Source organism: Paramacrobiotus metropolitanus, unplaced genomic scaffold, assembly GCF_019649055.1.
Source record: "Paramacrobiotus metropolitanus isolate TYO unplaced genomic scaffold, Prichtersi_v1.0 Parri_scaffold0000022, whole genome shotgun sequence".
NCBI lineage: Eukaryota > Metazoa > Tardigrada > Eutardigrada > Parachela > Macrobiotidae > Paramacrobiotus > Paramacrobiotus metropolitanus.
Window position 1 is genome coordinate 817,731 of NW_026570242.1, and position 21,551 is coordinate 839,281.

The 21,551-nt window shown below is 42.5% G+C and overlaps 5 protein-coding genes across 11 annotated transcripts; 3 read left to right on the forward strand and 2 right to left on the reverse strand.

Annotated features, from left to right (window-relative positions):
- Positions 1-46: 46 nt before the first annotated feature.
- On the forward strand, positions 47-2,128 carry LOC129586964 (uncharacterized). Its single transcript, XM_055480524.1, has 4 exons — positions 47-362; positions 564-617; positions 839-1,598; positions 1,774-2,128. The coding sequence occupies exons 1-4, from the start codon at positions 195-197 to the stop codon at positions 1,803-1,805; spliced, it is 1,014 nt and encodes a 337-aa protein (XP_055336499.1). The 5' UTR covers positions 47-194; the 3' UTR covers positions 1,806-2,128.
- Positions 2,100-6,351, reverse strand: LOC129586963 (cilia- and flagella-associated protein 58-like). Its single transcript, XM_055480522.1, has 8 exons — positions 5,925-6,351; positions 5,226-5,848; positions 5,015-5,171; positions 4,727-4,921; positions 4,059-4,605; positions 3,341-3,981; positions 2,866-3,261; positions 2,100-2,775 (listed from the first exon to the last, which is right to left on the reverse strand). The coding sequence occupies exons 1-8, from the start codon at positions 5,934-5,936 to the stop codon at positions 2,404-2,406; spliced, it is 2,943 nt and encodes a 980-aa protein (XP_055336497.1). The 5' UTR covers positions 5,937-6,351; the 3' UTR covers positions 2,100-2,403.
- On the forward strand, positions 6,138-8,112 carry LOC129586965 (uncharacterized). Of its 2 annotated transcripts, XM_055480526.1 has the most exons (6): positions 6,138-6,244; positions 6,320-6,706; positions 6,789-6,850; positions 7,297-7,426; positions 7,513-7,685; positions 7,927-8,112. In XM_055480526.1, the coding sequence occupies exons 2-6, from the start codon at positions 6,661-6,663 to the stop codon at positions 8,107-8,109; spliced, it is 594 nt and encodes a 197-aa protein (XP_055336501.1). In that variant the 5' UTR covers positions 6,138-6,244; positions 6,320-6,660; the 3' UTR covers positions 8,110-8,112. The 2 variants fall into 2 exon arrangements, with proteins under 2 accessions (XP_055336501.1, XP_055336500.1); XM_055480525.1 differs by having other exon boundaries at positions 6,173-6,706.
- An 84-nt stretch (positions 8,113-8,196) lies between these two features.
- LOC129586962 (uncharacterized) lies at positions 8,197-16,200 on the reverse strand. 4 transcript variants are annotated; one of them, XM_055480520.1, is made up of 21 exons: positions 15,916-16,200; positions 15,641-15,815; positions 15,482-15,546; positions 15,296-15,385; positions 15,133-15,229; positions 14,970-15,019; positions 14,845-14,909; positions 14,592-14,769; positions 14,325-14,435; positions 12,662-14,252; positions 12,391-12,600; positions 10,795-12,333; positions 10,637-10,711; positions 10,455-10,563; positions 10,122-10,349; positions 9,870-10,025; positions 9,754-9,807; positions 9,545-9,691; positions 9,302-9,454; positions 9,057-9,191; positions 8,197-8,964 (listed from the first exon to the last, which is right to left on the reverse strand). In XM_055480520.1, the coding sequence occupies exons 1-21, from the start codon at positions 15,951-15,953 to the stop codon at positions 8,282-8,284; spliced, it is 5,949 nt and encodes a 1,982-aa protein (XP_055336495.1). In that variant the 5' UTR covers positions 15,954-16,200; the 3' UTR covers positions 8,197-8,281. The 4 variants fall into 4 exon arrangements, with proteins under 4 accessions (XP_055336495.1, XP_055336494.1, XP_055336493.1 ...); XM_055480519.1 differs by having other exon boundaries at positions 9,870-10,022; positions 12,391-12,606; XM_055480518.1 differs by having other exon boundaries at positions 8,198-8,964; positions 12,391-12,606.
- A 277-nt stretch (positions 16,201-16,477) lies between these two features.
- Positions 16,478-20,760, forward strand: LOC129586805 (tetratricopeptide repeat protein 30A-like). Of its 3 annotated transcripts, none has more exons than XM_055480244.1 (11): positions 16,478-16,709; positions 17,395-17,640; positions 17,834-17,908; positions 17,975-18,241; positions 18,318-18,672; positions 18,749-19,023; positions 19,086-19,297; positions 19,364-19,583; positions 19,703-19,890; positions 19,953-20,161; positions 20,395-20,760. In XM_055480244.1, the coding sequence occupies exons 2-11, from the start codon at positions 17,413-17,415 to the stop codon at positions 20,640-20,642; spliced, it is 2,277 nt and encodes a 758-aa protein (XP_055336219.1). In that variant the 5' UTR covers positions 16,478-16,709; positions 17,395-17,412; the 3' UTR covers positions 20,643-20,760. The 3 variants fall into 3 exon arrangements, with proteins under 3 accessions (XP_055336219.1, XP_055336218.1, XP_055336220.1); XM_055480243.1 differs by having other exon boundaries at positions 16,479-16,687; XM_055480245.1 differs by lacking the exon at positions 16,478-16,709 and adding an exon at positions 17,223-17,317.
- Positions 20,761-21,551: the final 791 nt, after the last annotated feature.

Sequence of the window (21,551 nt, forward strand, 5' to 3'; positions counted from 1 at the left end):
CAACTCCAGAGGTGATTATCGCTACGCAACGTGGTTACATTCGGTACTGAAACTGACAACTGTTTTGTGGAGCTGCGTTTCCGCTTAGGTGGAATCAAGGAAGTACTTACTTAAGTAGAATGGTAATACAAAAATACCTATCCTAGGCATGACTAGTTACCCCATGCTCGCTACAAGAACACGAAATTTTTGAGATGCAGTCAAACATCAACGATATTCGGTACAATGTTTCCATCGATTGGTTTGGTGTCGATGAATCGATTGTACAACGCCAAATGGACTGCATCGAACAACAATTAGCAGACATCAATGCAAGCAAACTTCCTGGACAAATTCGCATGTATGTGCGTGGAATCGTGCCGGTGCGCTTTTCTCAGCTGATTATGTGCGCGCGATCCTGGTTATTAATCTTGGTTTTATGTAATTTTTTGGTTTTATTGATTGTCTTGAACGAAGTCTGATTTTTATTAAGGGCACCGCAATCTGAATAGTCCAACACGTATCTTCTTCTATTATGAAATACTTCTATGCATTGCATATTCTGAAATTTTATTTTACTCTAGGATGGACAGAAAGAAGCAGATTATGTGGCCGCGGAAGATCCTACTTCTCGCCGAGTACGTATTTAAAACATTCTGTCTGCCGTCTCATATGTACAGGAAGCACTTTTATTTAGGACTTTTCAATTATGCTCTTCTAAAGTAACAAAGTGAGGGTTTAAGGGAAATTTTTGTGTTGTTCTGAGTACTCTGAGTTCGCATAATAGTGTGCATTTTGTACGCGGGAGTACAGTACGTTTTTACGATCTGCTTTGCTTCTCTCAATCTCGTTGCTCTAGGTCATAGGTTCCAGAAGTTCGGTGGATGAATCATTCCATGACCGTACCGCGCACAACCATAAATCCTCAACATCGTTCCCACAAGCAAGCAGAAGCACCCCGTCAGCCAGTCCTCATCGTTCCCCGAAAACTTTACTAAAGCCGTTGGGTACGACGTCCTTGATCAGTTTTGGCAGCCGTTCTCGGGAATCCCATTACGATCGATCGGATGATCGGAACGCATTCTCAGATTCCGATCCGTTTTACGGGGCACCTTTTGAAGACCAGTTTGATACAGTTTTTCACGGCGGTGAAACCATCGACAACAGTGGCGATGCGCCGGCTCCTGATAATTCCGAAAAAATATCACGGACAAGGAAGTCGAAATCGCAAGGAAAGGGGAATAAAGTCCGAGCTCCATCTGCCGGACAATCCAGTATGGCGTCGTTATGCGAGGATTTATTCAACACACCGCGGATGGCAAGGCGGTCCGACGACGTTCTGGAAGGAGAAAAGACCTTCAAAAATTCAAGTACTCCCATCTCAAGGAATAGTAGAAAAAGCAGTGAGGACCTGCCAGAATCAAACGATGCGCCGGATGAGGACGACGCAGCAAGCATCGCGAGTAATGACAGTGCCGATTCGCCGGCCAACCTTACGAGCCCTGCGCCATCCCTGTCAGATATAAAAGCCTCGGACTCTTTGATCTATCATCAGAAGAACCGTGTTAAAGCAAAAAACCGGTCGTCAGCACGGAAGCAGCGTAAAAAGCCGTCAGCAGGTGATAAAATTGTAACAGTGCAAATCATTCCGCCAAAATCTACTCTACATCAATCATTTTAAAACTTTAAATTTTAATCGTTTCCTTCATTTTAATATTTTTTTAATCCTTCGCGATTTAACGGCACATACGGACGTCATTCATGTTAGTAGGATAAACAGAATTGTTGTTGCAGATCGACCAACCGCAAAAAAGGCAAGGAAATGACAGCTACTTTGGAAGAGTGTGGAATACGCACGACTGCGAATAATTTGCGAATTTATTTCTCGGTTACGGTTATTCGTCGACCTACTTCCAAAAGTATTCAGTTAAGGCCTACGGCCTTGATGTCGGTGTGTGAGCGGTCTACGATATTTTTGCGACGTAAAAAAAGTTAGTTTTCGTTTGTTTTGGCCGCAATATGTGCTAGCCAATTATTCGGTGTGACTACGGTTTTCATTACAGAAATGTATAATATACATTGTTCTATTGACCTTATACGCAAAACGGTGCGGTCCGCACTCTGCGGTTGGTATAAACTTGGCATATGGCACCAGCAATATACATTAATTTTGGTATTCCAAAAGAACATAATGAGTACGACTCCGTGCTGTGCTTCCTTGATAGCGCACATACAGCATAAGAATAAAACAAACTGTACAAAAAACGACAAGGTAACAACTCACAAGTCAATTCCAAATCGGAGTACAGGATTCCCATACAATTCAGTCCCAACCAAATTCCAAATCGGAGTATCCACTAATTTGCACCACTTTGGAGATCACCCTTTAACACATACACTGCTTCAAAGTTGTGCTGAACTTGATCAACTGACGTTTGGCGAAAATCCCAGATTGATCACCGCTATATTGGTATCTTTTGCTCGTGTTGCCTCTTGGTTGAGCTGCTCGGCGCTCCTTGATGAAATCATTGTAAGAGCAAGGGAGTTAGGTGTAGATTTTGATGGCTGAGTTTTATAACCACCCCCGTAAAAGATTGTCTTCTGGTACAATGGTAAATCTGTACCATAATCCGCATTTCCCTTTCTAAAAATTTGGGAAGTCGACCGTTTGTCGCTAAGTTTTCGCAGCCGGAAATACTGTGCTTTGTACTCTTCGATGTCTCGAATCAATCTCTCATTCAGGAGTTTTTCTTCATTCCACATGGACGTGTACATGTTGACATCCGCTGTTAGACCCTAAATTAAAAATAATGGATTTTTTAACGAAAAGGATCTGTAGGCATTATGGCTGCTTTGCATGTAAATAACTGAGGCAAAGAACTTTACCCGCATCTGTTTGGTTTTGTCTTGCAAGGCCTTTTGGAGATGTATGACCTTTTCGTAAATCTCCTGACTGGGTAGGCGCGCCATGATTGATTTCAGTTCGATGTACAGATTTTCTTTCTCTTGCAGCATGCGTTCTATCTGTATAACTTCGTCCGTCTTCTTGATCAGGCGACGCTGGTACGTTTGTATCTTGAGTATCAGCTCATATGTGCTGGGATCGTTTCCTTGCAACGCTCTCCAGCGATGGGCATTAGCGGGAATTCGTAGCTCTTCTTCCAAAGTTTTACAGTGGTTCTTCTCCGACAGGAGATCCTTATTCAGGCGATAAATTTCCGCACGCATTTCTTCCATGGCTGACGAATTCCTGGACATTATACCCTTTTCGCGGTTAAGCCTCTGCGAAATGAATATCACGTTAATATTTAACATCAGAGTTCAAGTAGACGATTCAGTTTCTTGAACATATTTATTTTACCTGTAATTCCAGCTTAAGCACGCGTATATCTTCCAACCGTGCTCTGTAAGCTCCTTCACCCTTCTCCATGATAGATTCCAGGATCTTTATCTTTTCCGACAGCAAAATTAGTTCATCATTCCTGCGCACCACTTGCGTACCGAGAATATCCCGTTCTCGCGTAATACGCTGAACTTCTTTTAACATTTGCTCTTTCTCTTGGTCGGCATGCTTAATAATCCGCACTAATTTAACCTGCTCAGATTCGACATCACCCAGTTTGTTCTCAATATCCTGGGTCTTCTTCTTCAGCAGTGTCAACTCTGACCGAAGTGTATTCCGCTCCGTCTCCAGACGCTGCCGTTCCAGATGCTCTTTAGCAATAGCACCTTCCACTCTGGAGATTTGATCCCGTAGTTGTTCCATCTGATCTGCCATAATTTTGATTCGTCGCTTGTACTTTTCAATCTCTTCATTGGCATCGCTGACGTTCTTGCTGAGAATGTTGCGCTCGGTGCGGATGGTTTCTAGTTGATTACGCATGGCCTGTGTCTTCGCATCGGTTTCTTCGTTTTGCCGCTTCAGATCGGCAATCTTGCTGTCTTTGTCGTTGACATTCTTTGTCATGTCTAGAATCTCTTCTTTCAATGCATTTATCGTACCTTGAATAAATTAACAGAATGTGCTCGCAAAGTATGTTGAAACTTGAGTCATTTTAAAATTTTTGCACTTGACTAACCGGCATTTTTTACTCTCTCCTTTTCCAGATTCCCCAAAATTCTCCTGGATTTCTGAGCTTCTTGCTCGTATCTTTGTATCTCCAGCTCAAGCGCGTGTTTTTCCATTTTGGCTGTGAGAATTTGCGCCTCCAGCTTGTCGGCATCCGAACTGTGACGCTCCAGATTTCTCCTAATAGTGTCACGTTCTCTTAACAGATCTTCCATTGCTTTTCGATCTGCTATGCCTTGCAGCCGTTGTGTTTCAAGTCGCTTTTCCAGCTCAATCGCTTGCTCTTTAAGAATCTCCCGGTCCGACTCCAGCTGCGATTTAACCTGGTCTAAGGTCTGTACTTTTCGCAGAATGGCCTCATTGGCTTTCGTGAGCTTCCCATTTTCGACATTCATTCGGTGCACCTCCGATTCATGCAAATCCTGCTCCTGCTTAATCTTGACGTTTTCTTTACGCAGTTCTTCCGCGGTATTAACTTGTGTGTCGTAGTCGGTCTGCAGCTTCTTTTGTTTGTTCTCCATGGCTCCCAAATCGGCTTTCATGCGGTCAACTTCCACCTGATAGGCCAACTTACATTTATCTACTAGAGGAGTAAGTAGAAGGCGCATTTTATTAACATAACATAATCGTCTGGCGAAGCCATGAACTTCTAGTGCAGTTGTTTAAATAAAACGTAACCCTTAGTTCGCGTAGCTGTGTCCTTTGTTGTGCCATAGTTGTCTCCGCCCTGGCCAGATCATCCGATAGGTTTGTTTCCTCCTTTTTGGCATCGACGACTTCCTGTTTCGCCTGCCTGAGCTCCCTTTCCAGCTTTTCTCGCCGTCTTTCTTCTCGACTTCTTTCGTCTTTCTTCTCGGCTAACTGCTCCACAAGCTAAAAGCCAAGGCGGTATTAAGTGCGCAACACGATTAGCAAAAATCCAGTGATTACTGTCATTTGATGTATATAACAGTGCATAACACCTACCAGACACCTCTCAGCGTTGGCGTCCTGAAAATTTCTTTCAATTTCGCCAATTTTGTTCTTTGTTTCCACCAGCTCCTGCTGGGCTTGCTCCAGTCTGACAATGTACTCATCGCGCTCTTGCGCCAGCTTGTCCTTGGTTCGCAGCAACTCCTGTGCACTGAAATGTATGACGTTCATCCCGCAAAGGAAATTACTCCACCTCTCAGCTTACCTGTGTTCTTGACCGGTTGCAAAATTGGCATTCTTCTCTACCAAGCGGGTCAGATTACCGATTTCCATTTTGAGTGTGGTTATGGTCTCTCCGGCTTTGTCCTCCCGTTCATGTGCTTCATCGAGCATTTTCCAAGCTTTCTCTATCTCTTTCTTCAGCGCTTGTATGGTAGCCTGGTCTTCCTGCGCCAACCGAGTTGCGGTGGTTATTCTGCTGGAGTTGGCAACAATCTCCGCATGTAAATCCCGGCATTTGCCCATCAACTTGATTTCATTCTCATGCGCCATTTTGATGGCCTGATGAAGTTTTTCGTATTCGACACGGAACTTGCCCAGACTTTCATTGCCAATCAAATCTTTGATGACCAACTGGAAATCGCGTTCCATATCCAGCATAGCCGCCTCATCATGCGACATACGAATGTTAAGTTCATTGAGCATTTGATCATCAATCTGATAGGGAACTTGTCCCGCCGTTGCATCACGGTTGCTTCCACCGGCAGCCCCGCTATCTCGGCGGCCTCCATATCCCGGTTGGCGCTTAGCTGGCGTTGCAGCGGCCGGCTTAGATTTAGCCTTGGGATCATTGAGATTAGTGTGGCTGCTCGATGTTCTACCGGGACCCTGAAACCAGAAATTGTAATTCTTCGATTTTGTGCACAGTGAGTGGCGGCCAGACAAAAATCTTCATAAAACTTGCCTTTTCAGTCATTCTTCAGACAGCTCTGCACCAACATCGGTGTGCGATGCAGATTTTTAAATCTAGTCAGGACATCAGCTAATCTAAAAGAAGATAGATTTTCGCAACTTGTTTTACAAGTTGTAGCAACAGCAGAATTCTGCAGACTGGCTGGGATCGCTCGACGTAACCAACATTGCCTGGTTACATATGTTTCTGTGTGGTGTGAAGCTGTGCGGTTCTTGGTAAGCTTCTTGTAACAAGCCGTAACATGATTTGATTTTGCTTCTTAAATCAGGAATTCGAACAGACGATCATATTAGAAAGATTCTTACAAAACTGTAAGAGTATAAGAAGCGCTCCATAATTCTGCGCCGAAAACGCTTTTTTGTTGACGATGTTTTCGGTTATCACAGAAAAACAGCAGCACTGCCGGGCGAATGTGCCTTTATTGGAATATATGTTTAGCTTTGAAATGATTGCTGTACGATCGATCACAGTTGTTTTGGAAAATTGTCATCAGACTTCTCACAAGTGCAATAATCAAAAGGATAAAATGTCCCGAACAGATGTCAACGGCATTAACGAATTCCCATAAAAATTTTGGACGCGTGAAAGTAAAACAGTAGCTGTTGGGTTTTTTTTTCCATTCCAAGCCATACAGATTATGGACGTCGGCCTAACCGATAAGTGCTAAGGCGACCTGCCCCATAAATTCCGGTACCTCTGTACAAAGAGGAGACCATACCAATCGGGCATGGACATCACTGGGGCAGAAATAGATCCCATCCAAAATTTTTACGGTAAAGTGGCCTTCACGCACAATGGATCAAAAATGGCGTCCGTTCTGCTGTGACCTTTAAATCCGAAATGTTGATTCTGTAGCGTGCGTGCAGAATGCTGCAGAAGCATTAAAACAACTGGAATGCCAAATATCCTCCGAAGAGGTGAGCCATGAATCTTCGACCCAGCGTCTCAGTTCGCTACAGTTTTTTATCGCTAGCTTTTATGGCACATGAATGGCACGATAGTCATTAGTCGATACTCAGGTGTTGTCAGCGAACCGAACACTCGGTTCCATTAGCTCTATCTGCTCTCAGCAGTGAGTGAGTAGGCTAACACATTCAGCCATCTCCCACTCATGCGCGAATTGGGACATATCCACGAACGAACTCAAAACACAAAGAAGCTGTAAGTACCGCACGTTTAGTAGCCGCGTGGTAGTGGACGCAGTGGTCTTGGTTTGCTGACAACATCCATATACAGACAGGTACTCGTAGTTTGATGCACTCTGGGTGACTAGTACTGGTTGTGATCGTAAAAGCGAAAGCGAACCGCGTTTCCGCTGCTGGGCATTGTACTCGTACTATGAATTTATGGGTTTCTATCACAGATTGAGCAGGAAGTTTTGGAAAGAAGATTGGATTATTACCGTCGATTTGTAACGGAACACTTTTGTCCAGCCGTTTCGACTGAAGATAAACAGATATCCACAGATTACCAGCAAGAGGTCATGAAAATAGGTTAGCAGTTTGTGAAGGGGCAACCGTGTATTCCTAATGCGTACTCTAGCCTGTAGGAGTTAATGCAGTTGTATCCACTGTTTAAGATCGGACAACCGTTGGAACTTCTACTTCTTCTGTGGCAAAATTCGAAGTAGCCTCAGCGGTGCAGACCAAATCACTGCCCCAATTTGTAGATCAACACGTCCAGTGTTTGCCTTCCGATGAGAAGGCAGCTTCGAATATGCGCCTTGATAACCAACACCATGAAAGTGGCCAGGTACAAACTGCAATCGCTATGACCTCTTGCCTGTAGCTATACGGAGAACAAAGTTTTCTAGACCGTCACGAACTAAAGAGAAATTGCTTTTATTAACTGCTGCTGCATTGGGGGGGGGGGCGGCGCATGTAACAATAGCTTCGACGAAGCTGCTGATTGCAGGAACACATTTCACCACCGAATTTGGTATGTATTTTAAATTTTAACGTTAATGTTACTGATAAACTGTTTTGTTTTGCAGATGAAGTTCATACAGCTACCTCAATCAAGTTCCAGTGACTTAATGCTTGACGAGTTCCCTAACCAACTAGCGAATTCTCGCAAAAACGTTCGAAGTCTAAAAAAGAATAATTTCCTATCACAGTGTTTGCGAAAAATGTTTCACCTTCAAAAGAAACCAGGTTTTAATAAAGGCATTGCGTGAAAACCTTATACGAACTATTCTTTCTTCTAGCCACCTGTGGTTAGAATGTCGAAAACTGACAACCACTGTGTAAGATATGATATATTATTTCCATCAATAACCTGCTAATATGAAAACCACATCCAGTATTTATTACAGTATAACATTGGTTTCGTCATGTGATCGAGTAAGGTCACAACCGCTCGATTGGTAATTCAGCAAATGAAAGGTAGTCACTGTATATGGTACAAAAGTTAATGTCATCCCCATAATCTACGAAATCCTGCTCATTCAGTCGTTTCAGACAACTGCTCAGATCGGTCGCTTTACTCAACAAAGACTGAATTCCCATGTGTTCCAACTCAGTCCGAGTAGGTAAATCGCAAGGATGTGGCTTCGGCTGTCGTACACCTCGCAAGGGATCAACCTGGCACGGACGTCGGTTTATGAATAAGCTGTCCGAACCATCGGATGAAAACGGTTTTCTGTCTGTATTCCTAGGAATACCTTCCACCGCCGACGATGACTTGCAAAGACGAACAGCACTAGCGATTCGCTGGGATAACGTGCGGCTTGGCAGTGAATCACAGTATGTACTGTTGGTATCACTGGCGTCTGCTGGCGAGGAATCTTTCACCGTTGTCAAACTGGATCTGCTGTGTTCCGCGTCGGCATTTGGAAGGAATATTTGTCCTTGGACTTGCTCGTTGACATCACTGGTTGTGTTAACACCGGGTTTAACACCAGTGTTTGGGCTAACCCCGGTGCTAATCGTGGTTGGAACGTTCGGGAAGACACCGACATTTCCCTGGTTTGGAACTGCGGTCGGAGGGTCCTGTGCGTTTTCGCCAGCGGGTGTTGTCAACCCACTGGTATCTACAATACAGTCTAAATTATCTATCCACTGGTATCTGGTATCTATTCTGACCTACGACGCTCCAACACAGCGAAGCGAACTCATAATTTACCAGTCGATTTCGAGGTGACTATGGGCTTTGTCGGGCGTAAGTCATCTGTACTGGTTGCTCGAGCTGCCCTTCGCGAAACAGTTCCATCGTCCAGCTCCGACGATTTCACGAAATGCACATTCCGATCTATTGGTTCTGCAATATCCCAAAAATACACAGATTATATCTTTGCACTGCCCAACCGATGCAAAACTGGGGAATGCAAAGGCTTCCGCACTTTTCGTTCATTTTTGTCACTTGCGCACCTTGATTTTTGTGAACCGCATCATGCCGCTGAGTGTGCCGCAGCTGACGCTTTAGCTCTTCGACGTCGAAATGCAGCTTAGCCAGTTGGTCATCTTTCATGAACTGTGCTTCCGAAAACTTGACATCCTCGTTGTTTCTTACGTTTCGCGAATCTAGCGGTTCATGAAAGATATTATTTATTCCGGGTACTGCTTGCCACAGGCATCTGAAGCGGTGGCTCTCTCGAGGAAAAAAATGCCTACCGCCCTTTTCATCAAAATGATGCCGTGATTCATCTGTTCCGTTTCGGACATCCTGGAGATCTCTCCTTGTTTGCAAATGTTTATCGCTTTTAAAAGGAGTTTGTTCAAAATCCGACCGGCCACGGTTGTTCAGCGCTTCTCTGCGGTCTAAACAAGAAGCAATGACAGTGCACACTGATGAGTAATAGTAAATCGTGTGAAAGGCTCACCATGAGCTTCCCGTATTTGCTTTAATCTTTCTTCTAAACTAAATCGCGGTGTCCCTAAAGAAGCATCGATTCCCCATTTAAATTCCGAAGCACACCATGCACAAGAAAACTCAGACCTGATGCTCGGTACTGTGACCGTTGCAATTCGTTTATCATTTCGTTGAGTTGACAAATTTCTTCTTCCTGCTTTTGAATAGTTTGTTCCAAGTTTTTGATACGTATTTCCGCATTCTGAGGGATTTCGAGGGTCGTTTGTCTTTTTTCGCGTTCTTCTGAAAATGATATTATGTCGTGTCGCTCATGGTCAGTATTTGCTACCTATACATCCAGAAGACAAAGCTGGAAATCCTATGCCTGACTAGGCATACCATTTGGTGCACTTCCATTCAGCTTATAAGTGTTGTATCCACTTTGTGTTGTTGTTGGGTCACCATATGGCCTGCTGCTGATTCTAAGGGTTTTAATAGTTTCTCGAAGCTGGATCAGCGCTTGGTTCTGCCCCGCTACCGCAACAACCAGTTCGGATAGCTGATCCTGAATCTTTAGTGCTATACGTTCCGCCCGATCCTCCTGTCGATTTGGAATACTGGTTGCCGCTTGAAGAAACCAACCGTCAGTGAATAAAAGCCGCTAGTCATCGAAGCAGCGCGCACAGCGAATGTTGTTATTATGCAGCCGAGGTTATAACAACTGCGAGTTACCAATATCTTCGATTTTTCTCGACCCGGTTTTTCTCGACCCGGTAGTCGAGCTTTTAACGCAGTCTTGTATCGCCTTTAGAATTTTTAAGATCTCATTCCGGTCTTCTCGCTAAATATAGAAAATAATGCAGTGTGAATAACATAGCCACAGTAAGATTTATGTACAGTATATCGTTTCTTACCGGTACCAACGATACTGAACTGCTGGACGAAGGCCTAGGTTTCTTGCTAATGGGTATCTTCCTGATGCTTCGGTTCTAGATATTATTCATATTCAAACACACTGCTGACTCTCATGACAAGTATTTGCCGACCAGTTTTACACAGTAACACGGTTTACCTTGTTACTTCCCGATAATCGTGTAGGGCGTTTGGTATATAGCTTCGCAGCTTGTCTCTCTAACAGTTTCCGTTTCTCGGTTTCTCGCTCCAGCTTGTCTTGAAACTCTGTTTGCAGCTGGGTAATTTTATCATGTAGATTCTCGTTTCTTTGCTTAATACGCTCATTTTCCGCTCTGCATACGGCATATTTCTTTAAACAAGCTTGAAGACGATCTTCGGACATAACTGGTAATGGCTTCAGTTTATCTGCGCTCGCTTCGCTTTCAGTTTGGACGGTGTCTAGTTTGTTAATTAGCGATGCAAATTTTTCTTTCAACTCTGAATTCTCCGCTTGGCACGCGCTTAATCTGTTCAAACAATCATCGAATCCAGCTGGTTGTTTCAGGTCCGATGTTTTCTTGGGTTGACCTTTCAGTTCTGCACGGGATAAAGGGACAGATTTTTGATAAAAGGTTTTTAACGCTGGCCTTAGCATTTCCACGAGCTTGTCCAAACTCTCCATCCTAACTGATTTGGACTGCTTTATAGCATTCAGAATCTGCATCAAAATCTTTCTTTGTTTGCGAACTTCACTGGATGCTGAGACAGGATTGCTGTCTCGAAACAAAGCCTTGTTTGTAATCCCACGCATTCGCACCGGATTTCTTCCTTTGTAAAGTGCCGAGTTCGGTTGAAGTCTATCTGGTTTGGTTTTCGCCGTGGTGTAAAGTTCCTTGAGCTCGTCTAGTCGAGATAGAAGTCGCTCGATTCCCTCTTGGCTTTTTCTGTCGATCATGATGCGCTCTTCATGTGCACGATTTGCCGATTTATCTACTAGACCCCTGAGTTCTGCTCCAATGGTGTTCAGTTTTCTCACAACTTGATTCGCCTGAAATTTGAATGGAGACTGCGCATTGCTAGATTTTCTATGGGCCTTGTTAAACTGGCGAAGAGCGTTACATGTCGGACAATGGATCGAATTTCCGATAGATCGTCCAGCGTCGACGACAGGCTTATGTTGACGATGGAGTCTCTTGGAGCGATTTGGCTTACGGTTTTCTGTATTCGGAATACGAGACGGGCGCCCACGAATGGTTGCTAACAGTAGCTCTTCCATTTTTTGCAGTTGGAAGGGAAGTTTTTTACAATGACTACAGTCAACATGCACCGGCTGCTCAAATCTTTTGTCCAGCCTTCGGAGCTTCCCAATGATTTTCTCACAGTCGCGGCTATTTGATGACGCTGCTCCTTTCATCTTTTTCTCGATGCTTTGCAATCGCTGAGCCATTTTCTGACAAGCTGCGCATTCGGATTTGACCGGTTTGGCTTTTGAACTGCCTGTTTCTAGCTTCCGAATTAACTCCTTGCGCAACTTTCGAAATTCATGTCCCAAAGCGGTACCCGCTTCAGTATTAGGTGGTTGTATTGATGAAGACCGCTGGCGCTCACGGGGTAACGATTGTTCGTTGGGTGTTGTCGCGTGCGATCGATCCTGTCTTGGACTGTAGTCGGCAGACACAGAACGACGTGGGTTTACAATTCTTTCGCCTTTATGCTCCTGCAAACTAAACTTAAGCAAGTCGAAAATAGGATCTACTGTTTTCTCAGTACATACTTTTGCAGAGTTCGGATGTAGCTTGGCTGTCTGCTTCCGTAACAAGAGAAGTTCCTCGAACAGCTTCTGCTGAATTTTATTTAGCGAAAACAGCGCTTCCTCCACGCCTGCCATCGAGGCATTACTCTCTGTTTGGTCGAGCGGCATATTCGCCGTGCCTAGTTTCGCTGTCAAATCTCTTATAGCATTTTTTAAACTTCGAAACTCTCTCTGCATCTGCCAAAAAATGAGTATATCAGTCGACAGAAAATGCGTCCGTCTACTCGCTTACCGATTCTGTACCCGCTTGAAACCGCAGTTGGTTTTCATACACTTGACTAACTGAATCCACGGTTCGTAGGTGTTCTTGTTTATTAGCCCTTTTTTCCCCTTTTTGCGGTGATTTCAGCAAATCCAGTGCCTTTTCCATTAGGAGTTCTGCCTTAGTACAAAGCGCTTCAAGTGAAGCTACAACTTCCGCTTGGCGATCAAGATTATCCGGTATTTGTGAAAGGTGTCTTTTACGAGTAACTATCGAAGTACTTCGTCTAACCGGAAATATTGTAGCAGACTTCGTTAACTTCCGTGAAACAGAATCAGCATCCCCAGGTGACGAGAATCCCGTCTGCAGTAAATTTTGTAGTTGGTTCAAGTACCGCTGGAAAGTTTCTAAGAGCGAATTCAAATTGTGACTGGTGTCGGTTGTCGACGGGATTGTCGGCATGTATTCATCTTGACTGTTTCTTGCAGGGTTGTGCTGATCTTTCGTGTTTCTGCTTAGCTCAGGATTCCGATCTGATGGGTTCTTGGAGCGTTTGTGCGAACCATGTGCCGGCTCACCCAAGCTTTCCTCGAAATCATCCACACCATTTGATCCACGTTCCGGTTCCACGATTCTTCTGGAGTGCGTGTTTATGCGCTCATAATCTGGGGATGAGCGATTGCTTCTCTGAAACATGGCACCCGAATCTGGCGCTGTTTGTGATCGGGAATTTCCAGCTTTCCTGTCCGAGTGCTGATCCACATCATCGCTGCGTTCATCAGCCACATTGGTATCTCCATATGACTGGAAGGATTTCGGTTTCGGCGTTTGCATTATCCGGTCATGATCCGAACTTGCATATTCAGTTTCGCTGTGGCTTTTACTCGCATCTCCTTGGAGAAGCTGAACACCTTGCACTGACTGCTTGCGCACACTGCGAGCACCATCCGATGCTGCAACAGAACTACTTGCTTGCGTAGGCTTTTCTTTGCTTTTTATGCTACTTCGCGAGGCTGATCGGTCATCTAAAACGTGACCTTCGGCTGCGTTATCGTGTACCGATACTGTTGACAAGCTTGCTGGATATTCCGTCACACTTTCCGGACTTTCCGGTCGCTCAAATGAAGCGTAGGTATTTAGTCTGACGGACGAATCTGACCGTTCGCTGGTTATTTGCACATCAGATTTTGCGTCGGCTTCTTCGACGGTGTGCGCGGGTTTCGTAGGTGTCATATCTGTCTCTTCCACGCTAGAATACGACTCATGTGGTAAAGGGAACATATTCGTTTCAGACACATCTCTCGTTAGCGCCGCATCTGCCGAATGTCGTCGTCGTGATCGCCTGCGATTGCGATATCTCTTTCCTCTTCGCTCTTCCGGATTATTTTCAGTTTCATAATAATCAGGATCATTGCAAATGCGACACTTCTTGAGAACTTCTGGTGGTTGATTGCGCGGTATGGATTCTGGTTCCGCTCGTTCTGTTTGTGAAGACCGATCCACGTGCGAAGGGGAATTTTTTGATATCGATTGATGAGACGCTTTGTATACAGGACTGGGATGCGAATGGCCATTTCCTTTCGTCGGTCTTGAGAATATGGATTCCTTTGATGAATGGTCGCTGTGAAGTGGAAGCAAATTCAAAATATGCTTTTGTCGTACAAAGCGCATTTTGGACAACGAAGATTCTCACCTGTATGCGCTGCTGTAGCTGATCTGCCCACTGAACGAAGCGGCATTGCTAAGAGGATTATCTGAACTCCGCCATTCCCGGCTTGACGAGTTTGCAGTATTTCTCGTGTTTCTATGTATAAACTTGTTAGCACTAGACGTTAACCGGTAAACGAGTACTTATCATTCTAGAAAATAACAACTAATACTACTTTACTGGTTCTACTCTTTTCAACCATTTTTTAAACAGAACATTCGATACGTTATACAGGAGCTACCGATGCATTACCCATTCGACAACTGGTGATGATTTGGTGGTAATTCTTCTTGATTCCAGTGGTGCGATGTAGGCCCCCCGTGTTTGTTTTGACCATTTGTGGCCCGCGTGGTAGGATGGAAACGGCAAGAATTATCCTGCAGTGTACGAAGTAGAAATGGGAATTGGAATGTTTCACGTTTTCTTCCATCTTGATATAACAAACAAAAATTTCAGTTGACCTGGGTAACTCCTTTCAGGCGCGTTTTTGACCGACTATCTTGACCTTTTATCCTTTCATCGCCGGATGGTGTAACATAGCGCTTGTTCTGTTCTTCGCATAATGCGCACCTGTGGTACAGTTTCATTCGGAACAATTTATTGCGCTTTGAATATAAACAGAAATGTTACCTGCTCGTTTCTTTTGATGACTCGAGCTTAGAAGCACGCTGATGATAGGTCTATAACACAAAACTCGTTTACAAACACATTTGGTTGGCTTTGCAGCTGCATCGCTTCTAACGTGAGCTGAAAGTATTAAATTTTAATATTTGTACTCGTATGCAGTACCTACGGCAGCTGCTTGGTTCTCCAGGAAATGAAGAAGTCGATGGAGATGGCCATTTACATTGGTGACGCTGTTGCGCAAATTCTTGAGCCCTGACGTGAACCTGCAACAAAACGCGCTAAAAGCGATACCGGTAGACAAGCATTTACGGATTCGTAAAAAATGTTACACATCATTCGTTTCCGTAAATCCTTTGCTCGCTCCTTTTTTCACTTGTTCGTATGCCGTTTTAACTTGGTCGATTTCGTTAACAATACCACTGCAAAAAGGGAACATAGGCAGCAGCCACTGCAGAGGAAGGAATTTTCGTAGCATTATTTGGAAGAAAGTTTATATTAGGAAAGGTTGCTTATACTTGGTATCATCGCAGACTTCTTTAATATGTTTGGCGATACGCTCTTTGCCGGGCGAACCAGTGGCCTAAAATACAAGCATGCGGCTCAAAACGATTTTTACACTAAGCACAAATGATGAAAGTGCAGAATCCTGCACCAGTGTATCCTAAGAAGCGTACAAACGATCCCTTCCGCAGAGAAGCTCCCGATCCCTTCCCTTTCCTGGATGAAGCATTTATTTTTTCACCAGCATCTCCCACCACCAATGCGAAGCGATAATCTCCTGATCCCCCAAGTTCCTCCAGTTCCCTCTGGGAAAAGACATTTTCCAGGCCATAGATCTCAAAGTCTCCCCTGAAAATAAATTAATCGTTCCCAGCCACATACTGTAAGATATTTTGTTTTTTTCACGTAAATTTCGATCACATTTACGGCTTAAGGGTCAAGGTCATACCTGTCAGGAACAAACGAGGACCCCGATCGGCTTCCCATGGCATCGGTGTTAATGGATTAAGGTCAAAAAAGGTGACCTTGTCGTACTGATACAATGATACATATATTTTTACACCAAGTACTAACCAAAGCTCCAGTAATTAAGAAGTACGACTGTACGAGAGATTATACGTATGTTACGGAAGATCAACATAATAATAACAATTAATAATTTAATAATAATAATTTTTGTTTCAGCGTTTAAGCTTAGAGATTATGCGTGGTAATGCTATGAGTGTGTTGTGCACAGTCCCTTCTCATGTTAATTGGGACAAATTCTTCATTTGATTGGTATTGATTGAGCGAAGCTCGCTGTATACAAATTGCCAAATTAACAGGCATAATAAATAGCAAGATCAAATTTGTAATATAACCGAAAGTGAAATGTTGCTTAGCTATAGCCTATAACAATCCTTGTACACGGCAGTGTTAGAGCGTCGAGCATACTGGTACAGAAACCAAGTGCTTCATATCGTACTGAAACTACTTCGTACTCTACTTTAAAACGTGCGCACTTTAAAAATACAACAGATACAACAAAGCATAAATATAGTGCTGAAACTTCCTCTGCTCAGTACACAGATAAGTACAGTAATGTGAATACTATATTTATGCATTAACCTACATAAATATTTCTGTTATTAGAGTTTCGAACGATAACTGGCACTTAATTTAAAAGTTGTTTTTCTGAATGGCACATTCTGTTATCATGCGTTTTTTCTCGGGGCAGTAGGGTAGGATTTAAATACGTAAAATGTAATTTAACGAGCGAAGACAACGTTGGAAATATTACAGTAATATTTCCAACGTTGTCTTCGCTCGTTAAATTACATTTTAAAAATTAACGATTTAATTTATTTTAATTTGTTTAATTTGTTTAATTTAAAATTAAATAAAAAATAAATTAAATAATTAAATAATTATTATTAATATTAATTAAATTAAATAATATTAATAAATAAATTAATTAATTAATTAATTAATAAATTAATTAATTAATTAATTAAATAATTATTATTAATATTAATTAAATTAAATAATATTAATTAATAAATTAATTAATAATTAATCGTTAAATTAAACAAATTAAATCGTTAAATTACATGAGTAATCGAGGCAGTTTGCAGAATATAAACAGCAGCAGGTTGGAGGCTATGATCTAATCAGCTTACGTTAGTTCTTTCAAAGAGTAATATTATTACTCTTTGAAAGTTCTTTCAAAGAGTAATAATATTACTCTTTGAAAGAACTAACGTAAGCTGATTAGATCATAGCCTCCAACCTGCTGCTGTTTATATTCTGCAAACTGCCTCGATTACTCATTAGTCATTACTGCAGAATTTTTCAGCATCTGCAAATAAAACGTAAAACTCGGGAAAAGTACTATATTTAATTACTTAATGAAAAATAATTTGACGGATACCTGCTTATCTAACTGCAGAGGATTCACTATCTACGAATGTCTCTTTCGGATAAGGCTTCCAGAGCGAGCGAAAAGAGCAATTTAACATGGACTCGCACTGAACCTCTTTTCCAGCTCAGTCCAAATTCACCATCAGACACATCTTTCGGTGGAAAAAATGAAGTATCCGCCTTTGAATCGGATTTTATCGAAAGTATTTCGGATCGTTTACAACGGGTCTATGGCTTGCCATATGGAAAAGTCACTAAAAAAGTGTATGAACTGGTATCTAAAAAACTGATATAAATTCAAAGATAGCCACTAATTATGGTACATATACCTACGATCCATGAATCACTCCTAGAGTAGCTTCTAAGCTTCCTACTTGGAATAGGGCATCACTGGCATAAAGAGCCAGAAATGTAATTTCCGATCTCATTTCTTTGACTGTTTATTAATTTCATGCCGTGAATTGCAGATTTTGCGAAAACAATATGAAAAGGTTATCAGCATTCTCAACGAAATCTGTTGCTTTGATGACCGGACATTTTCGGTCAGCATTTTCTTGTAATTTTGCATCTAACTGTGTCCAAATAATTGTATTTCTTCCCAAAACTAGGCTGGAAAGTTTTGCGCACTATTAGGATTCTGCTATTATCAGACGAAAAACTACCGAAGTGCCAGCGAATGCTATGGGCGCTTGTGGAACAACGACCAGCAGAATCCCAGTCACGGACTTTGGCTGGCACACTGCTATGTTCTTTGCGATCGATTCCAGGAAGCATTACATGTTTTGGATTCAATTACCAGTGACAATCTACTGGCCGAGATAAGAGTGCTGCGAGCCGCAATCTTCGTAAAATTACAACAGCTAGATGACGCAACTGTAGGTTAAGGCCAAAGTTGTAGATCTCATAAGAAGTATTTACAATTTTATCAATGGTCTTTCTGATTTACTCTAGGATTTATTTAATGAGTACGGAGAAGAAAAGTCAAACGACTTCAACTTTGGCATTTTGTTGTATAATAAACAAAAATTCCATCAAGCGCGCGTGGTTTTTGATAATGTGGAGCTGACTCAAGGGTCAACAGCCGACTGCCAGTATGCACAAGCGTTATGCTCTTTCAAACTACAGGATTATGCTACCGCGCAGGAGTTATGTTCCGAACTGCGCGAAGCCCTTGACGTGCCGCATGCACCTTTAGAAGTGTCATCCAATCGTCTCATTTGTTCAAACCAGGAAAGCTCAATGCCGGCGAAATTCTGTGCAGGCATCGCAACACTGCTTTCGGGATGTTACCTGCAAGTTAATCAGCGTATGCAGATTTTACGAATTACGACAATAATGCAAGTACGATGTCCTGATTACGTATTGTAATCCACTGTTTGCAGGGCGTTCCGCCAGTTCATATTTAATATCCATATCCACTAACGGAGGATCCAGTGAAGCAGAATTCTATTGCAAAGCATCGCAAACATATATAGCAGCTGCATCTGGTGACAGCGACTTTCATACGCTTGAAGCTCTGGTGCAATCAGAAAACCATGCCGGATGTGCTGTCCATCGTAACCTGCTGCTGTTGTATTTGGAAAACAACAAAAGAGTGGAAGCCAGAAATTTGATTGAAAGTTTCGGTGACCAGTTACGGTGCGAGTTTGATCAAGAGGTAAGTAGAATCCAGAATGCAAGGGGACTCGACCCAGTGCACATTTTTGACAATGTTTGTAGTACGAATGGCCAATCGTTCAAGCAGTTCTCTTGGGTCTGGAGAATCCGTTAGCGTCTTCGTCGGTTTCGCTGGATATGCAGACAAGCATCGCTAAAGATATCGCTTATTATCAAGAAGAGCTCCGAAATCTCCAGTCGATGCAGCAGCAAGACGGCGACTCACCGAGCGACACTGGGAAATACGAAAAAAAGCTACAAAAAGCCGAACAAGCGTAAGGACGCAAAACTGCAGCAATCAAACAAATAGACGGCAATTTTATCTGCATTTACATCTGCAGGCTTCGCACCATTCAATTGTACATCGCAAAGTTATACTACGACCACAAAAATTATTCCCAAGCTATCCACGTTTTACCAAGGGATACCAATGTGGACAATATCGACACAACAACGGCCATGGCACATTGTTTGTTTATGGATGGACGCTACGAAGATGCTGTTGTTATATATGACAGCTTGATCGCCCATTTCCGCAACGCCTATTTTACACTAATTAGCGTATGTAATTATCATACTTTTAAATATATTAGCAATAACAGCAGTTAGACCATATGCATATACAGTACATTTTCGGGAACTTTGCAGTAACAGACATCACAAGAAGTTTTTATTTCTAGACGCCTGTGGACATTGTTTCCCATTACTGTGCCTCACAACTCTTCAGCATAGAAGATGTCGCAAAAATTAAAGAGATCATTGGGGAAATCATTCGCTCGGAGAAGGTTAATTTCGAGGATATGGAGTCGGAGTATCGGGAAATTGCTGCTGCAAGAAGTCACCTGATTGCCACGTGTCTGAATCTGGCGTGAGTTTTAAAAGCAAGCGCACAATTATACGCAAATCGTTATCTGATAATGCTTCTTTTAGCGTGACCTTTCTGGAAAATGGCAACTACGGCGAGGCTTTACAAAAGGCTGAAGAGGTGCTGCGACTGCAGCCATGGCATAAGGATTTCACTGTCTGGGACATGTTAAAGAAAGTGATTGTGCTAATCGCAAGAAACGTAATATCAGAAAGTTCCAGAGGAGACGGACTTATTTGGAACGCGATTGTTAGCCATTTATATGCATTGGAAGGTAAGCAACTTCTTAACCTGAACTTAATCAGCAGCATACGCAATACTTACAATTGTCAACCTTTTCAACTTTTTCGTTTCAACTTTCAAATTATCTTTCGAATTTGTGTGCTTCGTTAAATTGGTACTTATATTTAGTTAGTACTGCGAGAAAAACAAAAGCATACCAAAACTGATTTCTGGAACAAAATTGCCGCTTTATTTAATTCAAAACTTTTATATTTCGTTCGACAGAGCAAGTTCAATCCAGTGGAGTAGAGGACGACGAGCACAGTAACATAAAAAGGAATGAAATGCTTCCGATGTTAAAATTACAAAAAGAGGTCCGAGATGTTCGGTTGGTGTGTCAAACAGTTATTTGTGAATTTGCCGGAGTGAATTCCCAATCCAGTTCGGACAGAAAGCACAAGAGAAACTTCAGTCGAGACTTGTTTACGGACTTAACCAGAATCGTAACCACTTTCGGTCACCAAAAAAGTTAAATGTAACCGCGATGAACTTAAACAATGGCATTAAAATTTTGCACCTTCGTTTTTCGCGGCATGGACTTATTTCCTTAACCGGCTCGGATCCTTCGCAAATTGTTTGCTTTATTTGATTACAATAGTATCAAAATCGCCTTTTTTGTACAGAGTAAATTATTCTCGTCGTACATTATTCCACAAAAAATAGTCCGTACTCATATCTCAGACAAACGCGTACAGCAACTCCTTATGCAAACAAAACAGCAAAACTGGAGCACAACACAGCAAAATTGGAAAGGCCAAAAAGAATACCGAAACAAGTACCCACTTTCAGAACGTCTTTAAAGAGCAGCATATATTGTCAACCTTTTGTCGACATGTTTTTGTTGCTTGAGTCAAGTTGAAACACGGAAGATTACTGATGGGGTAAGTATACCGTACCGAAGTACTGTAAGTGATGACACCTCAGCCGTTTGTGGTGTTGAACTGGGAAACTAGCTCTCTTAAGGGATTTGGCCCGGTACATAGCACCAAATTCGTGTACATCCACGGGAACCTTCGCTGTCGCGCACTCCCAAATACTTTTTTGCATTGCTTTATGGTACGTAAAGAATTGTATACGTAGTTGTGAAATCCGTTTGCGCAACATCCGGTTGCGGATTATGAGGTAACAAAATTCCAAAAGTTTAATGTTCAGGTGTAAAGTCATTATGGACCGATCCTTTCAAATTTGCGTAAATGCACATAACCATGAGATTGTTTGGTGGAACCAGACTTCTAGGATTTTTTTAGATTTTAAAATGAATTTTAAAATTTTTGAAATTCATTTTAAAATCTAAAAAAATCCTAGAAGTCTTCTGTACCAATCTTCAAAATGGGATCGAATCTTTTTTTGCATTTAAACTTTTGGAATTTTGTTACCCTCAT